This window comes from Hyalella azteca, unplaced genomic scaffold (assembly GCF_000764305.2).
Source record: "Hyalella azteca isolate HAZT.00-mixed unplaced genomic scaffold, Hazt_2.0.2 contig5479, whole genome shotgun sequence".
In the NCBI taxonomy this organism is placed as follows: domain Eukaryota; kingdom Metazoa; phylum Arthropoda; class Malacostraca; order Amphipoda; family Hyalellidae; genus Hyalella; species Hyalella azteca.
In genome coordinates this window covers 1-11897 of record NW_025935668.1, presented here as the reverse complement: position 1 = coordinate 11897, position 11897 = coordinate 1, and the positions used below count along the sequence as shown (strand labels likewise).

Sequence of the window (11897 nt, the reverse complement as noted above, 5' to 3'; positions counted from 1 at the left end):
AGAGTGAGCGCTTTAAAATTTGTATGAAGGTTTCAAAAGGTAGTTTCAAACGCACGAAGATACCGAATTGAATTAAAAATACAAAGCACATATCCAGTTGCGTGAGAAACGACTCTTTCTCTCAAGTAATAACTTAACAAAGTGATGTCGGCGCTGAAGTGTAGGCCTGATGTGGCCTGTCTCCGATTCTTGTACTTATCGCGACTTGTTCACAGATCTAAAATCGTGTCATTTGACCGGATCTCCTCAAGACTGACGATAGTAGTTTCGATTTAGAAATTTTTCTTTCTTCATTATAACTGATCTTGGCCTGAATACAAATGAAACGATACTGTCAGAGTTCCTGTGTATTTATTTGTAATTATACTTTAGTCCCAACATCAAAGAGTTTGATACAGCAGCTGAGGCGAATATGAAGACTGATCTGACATTCCTCCGAATACGTAACATAAACGTACATGGAAGTCATGAGATCCTTTAACTAAGACAATAACGTAAAATTCTTTCACATCGACATCAGGTTTGCATGAATTTTACATCAGATCAACTAAAATCCTTTAGTAGTCAGCGTCGACTCAGAATTTTGCTCTGTGGCGAAAAAATGAACACTATCTTCCAATTAAAACTATACTTATTCTAAAGATAGATGTCTGTATGGATGAAATGGGATCCGAGCATCGCAATTTTATCACCACCAGGTTAACCGAGTCTACCAACAGCGTCATGAAAATGACGGAGGAATAAACATAAAAATATATGCGTTGTAACAGTCATGATGTAGTATAACAAATTAGCTGATTGCAACTAAATCCAATAACCATGTTGCTAATGACTGAACCTTGAGGCGTTATGGGCGCAACACCCGACAGCTAAAAGGACAAAGTCGGTGAACCTGGCTGTGATAAAATTTTGAGTCGGTAATGAAAGGATGCTCTGTCGGATGGAGGGAGACTCAGGCTGCGACGGCATCGCCAGCAGCGGCGCCTGCAGCCTGTCCCCCAGCCTCCTCATCCTCATTGTTGGACGAGTGCCATGTTAGCCGTTCCTCGTAGAACTTGATCACCACTTGCGGACACCGCGTGTTGGCTTGTCGCGCCGGCACCAAGTCCGCTTCGTCCGTGCCACGCCTGCCACAAAACGAGAAAAAACATTTATTAGAGAACGCAAATATCATCCAACACAAATACAAGACCATGCTATCATTGAAAGGCTTAACGCAATAGTCTTGAAATTAAATCCTGCAAGTAGCGTTTATTACTATCGATCATCGACCAAGTCTTAAAACGATTAGAGCGTCGGTAATTCTGACTTAAAATTATGTTATATTTTATAGAACGCAGTCTGTGGGTGAATTAATTCGTAAATTGAGTTATGAAAGTTAGAGACTTAGAGTAAAGTGTTGAGAAGGCTACAGGAATTTGGGGTGGAACTGTGTAAAGCTTGTATAAGGTGCTGTTGTTCTCGAGACCGTGAGAGCGAGGGTTGTTTATAGTTTGAAACGGCGAGGGTATCAAAGGTGCTGACCCTGTGGAACTCACAACCGTCGCGGCGTCACTTCGAGGGAATAGGCTTAACTGTGGGCGACGGCTCCCTATATAAGGACCTTAAAAATTCGCGCCAAGGGTTGTTGGTTCTAAGGAGTTGACCGTCGCGCACGTACGGTCTGCAGTTAGCGGGCGTAACGGCTGCGGCCGTCAGGCCGGCGGTGTTACCGTCTTCGAACATTGACGGTTGACGGTCGCGAGAAAACCAGACTTATCGAAGCAGCCAAGAGTTCAGAAGATCTAAGTTCCGAGCTCTACACCAAGAATTATCATCGGTATATATTATCCAAGATGAAGAATTATCAATGTCATCAAGAATTATCAAAAGTACGGTCACTATTTTCATCAGAAGAAGCGGTACGGTCACAGTCATCTCGACCGCAGTACGACAACGGAGTTGGGAGTATTTTCATCGACTATGAAGACGAGCACCACTATTCCGAAGTACGGTCATCATAAACTCTACGGTTAAACCGGCCGCGAGACATCACTATAGCGCGAGAAATACGGCCATGAAGAAAGAGCAACTGTGAAAGCGGACGCGAGAATACAGCAGCGGTACGGCCGCTCAACCTACGGCGGCAAAGTGTGCGTGTACAATACGGTCGTTTACAACGGACGTACGGCTCAACGGAACTGCAATTTATCAACGTTCTGGTAAATAGAGATTTTTAACGATGTTACTGATATGTTTGGACTTTTGATTGTGTGCGGATTACATTTTTCATTTACTAGAGATTTTTGTTAACGTACGATGTGAACTTGAATTTCTCAATTTAATATGAAATGTATCAGTGTTTCGTTACACCCTCTCTTCGTACTATATTTTGCCGGAATCTTTCCAAAAAGAGAACCTATTCACGTGCCAATAAAGTGCCACTCGGCAAACCACCTGACAAAACGATAAGTAAATGAATACCGGTACGGTATCTTGAACCTGAACCTGATCGTAACGTAAAATTGGTGGAGTAACCACTCCGAGTCTCCGACTTTAAAATATATGAGACGCAAATAATCTCCTTTATATATTTTTTTCCTATTTAATCAAAAACTCACCATTTCATAAGGAACATGAGCTCTCCACTGGAATCTGTGGCTCCAATGATTTTCTCAGCTTCTAATCCTCGATCAAATCCACGCGGACGGTTGTCTTCCTGTACACAAACGGCAACATTAAGGATATATGAACAAGCTTCCCACACAGGTTACACATGCTGGCGAACAAAATATGAACAGCTGACCTCCAAACAGAACCACGTTAAGAATCAAAGAGCAAAATATGAAAATTTTTCCTTGAAATACTTTTGAGTTCATGGAGCCATTGAAACCAACTTAAATTCAAATGAAAATATGGCTAATAAGATAACAAGAGCAATGGCACCACAAGAACCCAGGTCTTCACTGAAAGTATTTGTTTAAAATTAGAAGCCTTAGGTACTTTTCCCTGGGTACTAACCTCGACAGTTTTCTTAGCCTTCTTTTTGACAGGTTCTTCAGCCACAGTTGAGGATCTTTTCTTCTTTTTGGCTTCTTCTTTCTTTTCTTCTTCCTTCTTGCGGGCAACTTCAAATGCTTCTATGAGCTCTGGGCAGTCCAAATTCGTCTCCGGTTCCCAAGTGTTGTCCTCGCTTCACAATTGATAAACGAGACATTTTTCATTAGAACCTTTTTCATTAGAGCAAATCTAGGAACAATTGAGCAGCATTACAATTACACTGATCTTAGTTTAATTCATGCACATAAAACTGCCATGTATCCAAAGAACAAAAACCGCAAATATCGATCAATACATGTACTTTTGACATACTGCGCATGACGAAATTTATCATTTATATATACATCCTAATTAAAATACAACGTGGACAATAAGGAACAGATGCTGCTCAAGCGAGAACTAATCAGGGCACAAATTATGCAGCTAATACCAATATTAAGCTGAAAGCATAGGGGCTTTGTTTAAAGGTATACGAGTTTGTGCAATGGCAAGTAGATGTAAAAAAATGTAAAATCAAGCTACTTTTGGACAATTTTCATATTTCTAATTCTATACCTAAATTGTTAAAATATGTCTGAGCTCAATAAATGAAAATTGGATCAAACTTTATGAATAAAAAATCCTCTTAAAAATCCTGATCACTTGTTGAAGTTAGTCTGCAAGAAAAGATCCCAATTTGAAGCTCCTAACAATGCTTAACAACCCATTCTCCTGTTTCCTCCATGCAGTAATCAATGCTAACTTGCAATGATACAAATTTTGACAACAAGTTTTGTGGCTTGTAGATAATTTTAATTAACTAATATCAGTCCCAAAATGTCTGCTAACATTAGTGTCCTTGAAACATCATGATTTGAAAAATGAATGTTGAGTTGTATTTATTAGTATAAATGTATACTTGGACAATGAAATTGAAAGTAGTCATTTAATAGTGAACTGTTAACGACTAAATTGGACCAGGCTGGTGGCCTACCTTCAGTAGCTTCACATTGCCCTATACCAGGATAATTTTCAAGGTCCTAACCAAATGATTCAGAATCATTGTCTAACTCTACTCTGTGAAGCTGCCCTTTATGTAAAATGTGATACTAGTATATTTCAACAAAATTCAGTCAATGAAAACAGAATTGATAAATAACAAAAATATATATATCCATGAAAATACACTAGTTATTACAATGAATACCCATGAATGGTTGCACACATTTCAGGCTATATTTTTGAAGAAATTTAGTAAGAACTATAAATAGTTATCACAAAGAAATATGACATTTTCTTAGTAGTGCATTTATATACTTTAAATAAAGACCAAAATTATAAGAATAATCTCACATTCAGCAATTAAACCAGTGGCTGCTTTTGCAATTTCAATCCTTTCGATTATCATTAGAACTTAGAAGACTTACTCTCCATAGCCCTTCCACTTGAGGTAGTACTCGACCACGCCCCCACGAATCCTCTTGTCAAGGACTTTTTCCACGCTGTATTCCTCTTCCTCCTCTTCTTCGGGGACAGCAGCAGGCGAGTCTTCGGTTTTCTTGTTACCCATTTTTAAAATCAATTTCTATCTGCAAAGTAAAAAGAAATTATGCTTGACAATACCACAAACAGACACTACTGGTTGTTCAACTTAACATAAAATTTTTGATTGGCTTCAAGTAATGTAATGTAGTAATTGGCTTGAGTAATGCCACAAAATATCCAATGTTCACCAGCAGCACAATGAAATTTTTTTCATTGACTAAGAAATGCAGTCAAAAAAGTTTAATCACTCAGTTGGTTGCACTAATGACCCTTGGCCTGTATTTCTGCAGCTTGCAAGGTACTTGGAAAAAAATTTTGTATCAGAATCACAGGGACTTTTTTCAGTGAATATCTCAATAAAACAATTTTCCTGCCAGGGCCTCTGCTTTTGCAAAAATAACAATTGCATAGCTCCCTGTGCCTACAGCTTAATTCTGATTTTTCCATATCCTAACCCCTTTGCAAAACAAAATGTTGTTAATACTAAATAGAGAAGTATATATTCAAATGGGTCAAGATGCAGTCAAATCAGTAAAAAGCATGTAGCACCTTTACAAAAAAAATTATAACAATAAAAATACAACTTAGAATGTACCATAAGGTGTGATACTACCCTCTGAAAATACCATTTTTCTTCATAGAGTAAACATGCTAGCAGACTGTGATGAGGGAGGAGGCAAGGAGCAAAGAGGGAAGAGGTAAGCAGCAAAGAGGGAAGAGGCAAGCAGCAATGAGGGAAGAGGCAAGCAGCAAAGAGGGAAGAGGCAAGCAGCAAAGAGGGAAGAGGCAAGTGGCTAATTTTTGTTGTCAATGTTAACAACAAACAAACAAACAAACAAACAAACAAACAAACAAACAAACGCGAAGCTAAGCTAAGAAAAACGTGTTAATAACAAACAAACAAACAAACAAACAAACAAACAAACAAACAAACAAACAAACAAACGCGAAGCTAAGCTAAGAAAAACGTGTTAAAAACAGCCATGCTAAGGCCTAACTGGAAAACAAGACAGAACTTCAGAAGTAACCCATTAATTGGAGAAAAAATATTGGTGAATTTGGCTAATTTTCCCAAACCCTATATTTACCAATTTCTAGTAAAAAGGAAAAAAATATAACTCAGTACTCACTGCAGTGAGTGACAGAGAGCGCATTTTCTCACAGACAGAAACATTAAGTCACAGACGGATGGATGGACGGACATGGCGAGCACAATAGTGCATTTTTCCATAAATGAGAGAATGCGCTGAAAAGAGCCTATTTTCACCTGCAATTTTCAAATGAATGTTTTCCATGCAATTCTAGGGAACTTTTGCCCAGTAATTCAAATTGACACTAAGGTGTGCTAGTGGTAAATTTCACCCATATTTAGTGCATTTTCTCATTTATGGAAAAAATGCACTATTGTGCTTGCCATGTCCGTCTGTCTGTCCGTCCGTGACCTCAAGTTTTTGTCGACAAGAAAATGCGCTCTTTGTTACTCACTGCAGTGATTACTGAGTTATATTTTTTAAGACCTTTGCCAAATTTATTCCTTAATAAATAAGAAAAATCAACAAACTTTTCCCCTAATTTCAAAAAATTGCTCATAATACAATACATACTTCCTACCAGCAATTTTCAGGAAACTCTGCCTTTGCCTGATATTCCAGATTGAATCTTGACAGTAGTTAAGTTAATGACAATTCCAAATAGCCATATGCCCTGGACCATGGTGAAATTCTATAGTTAATATAAAGGAACATAGTATTTTGAGATTTTGGACAAATCAACAGACCATTCCACAGCAGGCTAGCACCACCCATCACAAGAAAACGGTGTCCTAAGTAAACAAAGGAAAGCATTGGCCAAAAACAACAACCGTTCAACCAACAAGAAATTTGAATTTTTTCAAAATAAAAGTGGTTTTGAAGTCAGATTAGGAGCGCAGCCATGCACCACCAATTTTGTGCACCAATAAGCCCTGTATCAAATGCCTTGGATCTCTCCAGACACTACCTATCAGCCATGAACCACTCGGCTTTGTCCACCTCCGGCCTTGCATAAAACCTGCCATGCACCACTAGGCCACGGAATGACGGAATGAATAAGACTTCCGGGCATTGTTAAATTATGCAACTTTACATTCACCACATCTGAGATTAGGTTCCAAAATGTATTGTCCTTTGATAAGTGGCCGTTCAACTGAGGGCCGGTTTGATGCATCATGCACAGCCTAGATATGATTGTTCAGAAGTGTTGAAGGCTATGTTCCAGAATCTGGAAGGCAGGAATCATGATGGTCCATTACATCCAGGGCAGTGGTGGTCTTTGGCAGGCAACCTGTCAGATTTCAAGTCATTAAATGCCTAAAAAATATCAAAATTTATCTTTCCATAGATCTCAATAGTCAATGCTGTTAACATTGAAAAACTTCAAAGTATCTCTCTTATCATATATGTGTTTATGCTACTAATTTATCATAAAAATTGTATCCCCATATTCTGTTACAAGTGAAATTCATCACCTGAAATTAAAATTTTCAAGTAGAACATGAAAAATCAAGGAAATCTGTGACATTATTACATGGGTCTGGGAGCTCTGAACATTTCCAGGGTCAGGTGGACCTGACATGAAATTTTTCCAAGTAGCCTAAATTGAAAAAAATCAATGCAAGTATTTTATGTTCTCTGGACATTTCAAAACATTCTCTATCGATTTGTTTGATCAAAAAAATTAACTTTTCTGTGACCTAAATGCATGAGTCCAGGTCTGGGTTTTAGTCACTTGACTCAGAGTCCACAGGACCTGAGTCACCTGACATGAAATTCCAAGTAAATTGACAAAAATGCAATAAAAATATTTCATGTTTTCTGGACATTTAAGATCATTCTCTGTCTATTATTTGATTGAAAATTGCACTCTTCTTAGACCCTCATTTGCTGGTGCAACAAAATTCTTCTAAGTGAATATGAAAATTTTATATGTAAAATTAAAAGTTTTTTTAACATTTCTGGTGATTTGCAGCCTTTTATATTTATAAACCTGGTCCAGCACAGGGCTGGAAAAGTCCTATTTTTTTCTGACATATTGTGGCTCTAATATCATATAATTTTAGTAGGTATAAAACCTGGCAGCTGTAATGTCATGTATTTTTGTTTGATTGAAAAAAATCAAGGTTTTCACTCTGCGAACATGTTTAATAAAATTTTCAACTTCCACAATACATAGCAAAAATGTTATTCTTTGCGATTTCCATCAATAATGACATAACTACACTATTGTATTACGCTCTTGAAATAAGAATTGTAGCATTACGCATCAAGTTAGCATCAGTGCGTTAACATTGTGTGCATTTGAGGCAGTCCCTTCTAGCTTTCTATCACTGATTGGATTCCAGTGGCTGTGATGTTGCACACGTTCTAGCGATGATTGGATCCCTGTGACAGTACGTTGGACGCCTTCAAGCGTTGATTGGATTCTTGTGACTGTTACATTGGACGCGTTCAAGCGTTGATTGGATTCTTGTTACTGTGATGAAGCAAGTGCTGTTTTTTCAATGAAACAGCTGTGACATCTTGCAGAGACTCATCAGTGATGATGATGGACTGAAAGTGGAAGTGTGCTGATCGTTCCAGATTTTTGGGTCCTGCTTTCCGATTTGCTATGTTTACCAGTTAATATATTACCCCTCTGGAATTCCACACTGAATTATTATTAGATAGGAGGTAATTCATCTGGTGGAAATCTCATGGTTCTGGAAATGGTGGGAATGGTCTAGTTACCGCCTTAATGGTAGAAGTTTTCCATGCTTGCACATGCACCGTTGCACGGGAGCGGGACTTGGTAAAAAGTTTGCAGAAGCTGGCTCGTAGATGGCTTTCAGTGGCTGAGGTATGGAATTCACGACTCAAAGAAATTAAATCACAGCTCAAAGAAAAGTAAATCACAGCTAGCAAATCCATTAAACCACAGCACAAAAAATTCAGTCATGGCTTGCAAAGTGCAAAGTAGATATATTCCATGCCTGGTCCGTCAGACCGGTCCAGGTCACGGTTATAGTCACAGGTTACTTGGTCCAGGTCCGGCAGACCAGCCTGGGTCTGGGTTTCAATCGGTACTGAGCTGGAAATATGTACCTAAAAACTAATTTTTCAAAGTGTAGGGTAAACACGGTATATTCCGTCACATCAAGGACGCATCAAGAAATGAAAAACTATAAAAAAATAACCGTATGCATTACTCAAGTTCTGTTTGCTTTAGGTGACTCTCAAAACACTGTAGTACGCGTCAGCAACGATGAAACATGACAAAATGTTGCCATATTTATTAAAAAGCCTTTAGAATGGAAACCTACCAAATCCCTATATTCCGTTACTGTGTGTGGCAATATTCGACATGTGGTGAGTCGTATTGCGTCAGCGCTTCAAATTTAACTGATACGTAATGCCTTTTGGATCTCAATATTTTCCCACTAGATGGCCAAGACCTAGTGTTTTGGCAGTATTTTGATGCGCAAATGTATGACGTCACCATTTCAACCATCAATGAACGCATGGAACTAAAACAAAGCTTAATAAAAGGAAATGCTGGAGAGGTGACGGAATTACCCACGATGTCAGAATATACCGCGTTTACCCTAGTTTGTCAGTTGTCACTACCTATGATTGATAGCTAAGTACCGCCAACTGGTGCCAAGTCCACCATACCACCAAGCGCCAATGGTACTATATACTAGAATTGCACTGTGCCCTGGGCCTGGAATAAAATTCAAGCCTGGACACCCTGTAGTCTGTACTAGTGTAGGTACTCCAGTCTCCACATGACCTCATCAGTCACCAGCAATTCCAGGGCTGGTCCTCCAGCTTCAGCAATCAGGTGTGGCGTGTTACCTAGGTAGATATTTGATAAAAAAATTCAACACATTGAACGCTTCTAAAAATTTCTCTAAAACATTTTCTTAAAAAACGTATAATTTTCATAAAGTGTAGCGACTTCACTACTGTTCCCAGATATCATTGACGGTACTTAATAATGATTCAACTCATTCAAGTCAACCACCATCTTCGAATCAGCACGTTACATCCATCCCAACTTCACCTCAAAGAATGACGCTACAAGGTATAACAACGACGCACAAACGAAGCGTGAATAAACAGAATGCTTAGGCGAGTTACTTCACAGTTTGATTTAACAATAAAATACGAGTGTACTGAATATATAATTGCTCGTGATAGGCAAAATGGTGAAAAATAATGCTTACATTGAAGAAAAGACGGTTCGGTATTTCACGCTGTTAACCACTGGGCTTTCGCGCTCATGAACTTCGGTAAACGGAAAGTGTTGCCAACGGCATTGCAAGCGAACAAAGTTACCCTTAAAACTGGAGCCATAATTTATAGAATCCCCGTAACAGCATAAATGATACTAATTTGAAACGAAATCAAATTAATTATTAGTAGGAATATGAAATTATAATTTTCAAATATAATTTACTCTTTAATCAATTTAGTTGTTTCATGCATGTTTACAATTAGTATTTTTAACCCGAATTGCTCAGAAACAATTCTAGTCGAACATTTGACTGTCCATGTTGCACTGGATCCGGGTGGATAACTAGAGGTCAGCATAGCCCAAGTCCACAGTGCGATTTATAACCTTCCCGAGCGTAACGCAGCCGGGCATCTTCACGGCTTTTGACACAAAGCGCCCACCACAACAGCGCCGTTCAGTCATAGGCCGGATCGCATACAGGCCGAAGCCCAACTGGCCGGAGCGCAGCAGGCCCTACCGCAACAGCTACTCCTAACGTAACTTAACCTAACCTAACCGGCGCCGCCTGTTGCGGTAGGGCCTGTTGCGCTCCGGCCAGTTGGGCACTGGCTCTGTGAAGCAGTGGCTGTGTTGTGCAAAGCGGGATGCTGTTAGCCGGAGTTACCCACAGCTCATTGATCTGAGGCTATGTGTAGATATTGCATGCTGATGTTTGGCGTTGGGCCCGGGGCTTGATTACGAGTCAATTATGTTACCCACGGCTGCGCTCCCGAATCCGAGAGGACCGAGACGTTGCATTGGCAATCACATTAAATCTTAAATATTTAGCTCCTTCATATAGGTCAGCTCTACTAAATCTAAAGGCTCATATAACTGAGTGGACACGATTCTATGCCTCTCCTGGCATTGCAAAAATGACCAAAAAGTTATTTGAATGATCCAGGGAAAACAACATGAACCGTAGACGGTTTTTTTTTACTAGGGAGCGCAGTTGTGGGTAACAAAATTGACTCGTAAACAGGCCCTGGGCCCAACGCCAACAATCAGCATGCAATATCTACACATAGCCTCAGATCAATGAGCTGTGGGTAACTCCGGCTAACAGTAAATCCGCTTTGCACAACACAGCCACTGCTTCACAGCGCCGGAGCACAACTGGCCGGAGTGCAACAGGCCCTACCGCAACAGGCGGCGCAGGTTAGGTTAGGTTACGTTTTGAGTAGCTGTTGCGGTAGGGCCTGTTGCGCCCCGGCCATTTGTGCTCCGGCCTGTATGCGCTCCGGAAAGTGACTGAACGGCGCTGTTGTGGTGGGCTCTTTGTGTCAAATGCCGTGAAGATGCCCGGCTGTGTTTAGCTTTGCCAATACGCGAAAAAAATTTACACCACCCGGACGGAGCGCGCCGGAGCCATCCGTATCTGTCCCGTGTGTAGGCCGGTGATGTGTGAGGATATGAGCAGAAACTTTGAAGAGGTTATTCTTGTGGAATGTAAGAGAGCAAATGGCGAGCCCTTTATCCTGGGCCTTGTGTACAGAATTCCCAACTCAACACCGGAAAACAACTGGAACTGAACTCTACCCTTCGGGAGGTCAGTGAACAAAAGGATAGGGATCTTCTTATACATGGTTATTTTAATTACCCGGACATTGACTGGAAAGTGAGCAGAGCTTGCACAGGGCCAGACCACCCAGCTGCATCATTCTTGAAGACTGTCAAGGACTCATACCTCCTACAGCACCAAACAGAACCCACAAGATTTCGTCAAGGACAAAAAGCCGATCTTATTGACCTGATGCTCTCAAACAGAGAAAATATGGTGGATGACATACAGACAATCTCGGGCTTAGGGAAGAGTGACCGCGCAAAATCTGTTACTTGTCTTTAGATAAGCTACATACCCCTACTGCGTGGGGACCTCATTGAAGTCTACAAGTATACTCATGACTTATACAATGTCCCAGAATGACTACTAGAATTTGAAACAAGAACCAACACCAGGGGTCACGGCTATAAACTAAAAAAACTGCGCTGCAACTTCTCCACGCGACAAAATTTCTTCTCGCTACGAATCACCGACATGT

At 40.1% G+C, this 11897-nt stretch overlaps 1 protein-coding gene across 1 annotated transcript; it reads right to left on the bottom strand.

The window, feature by feature from the left end:
- Positions 1-332: 332 nt before the first annotated feature.
- LOC108682770 (chromobox protein homolog 1) lies at positions 333-9890 on the bottom strand. Its single transcript, XM_018172008.2, has 5 exons — positions 9806-9890; positions 4446-4607; positions 3001-3172; positions 2601-2698; positions 333-1127 (listed from the first exon to the last, which is right to left on the bottom strand). Exons 2-5 carry the CDS (start codon positions 4586-4588, stop codon positions 953-955), a joined length of 588 nt encoding a protein of 195 aa, XP_018027497.1. The 5' UTR covers positions 4589-4607; positions 9806-9890; the 3' UTR covers positions 333-952.
- Positions 9891-11897: the final 2007 nt, after the last annotated feature.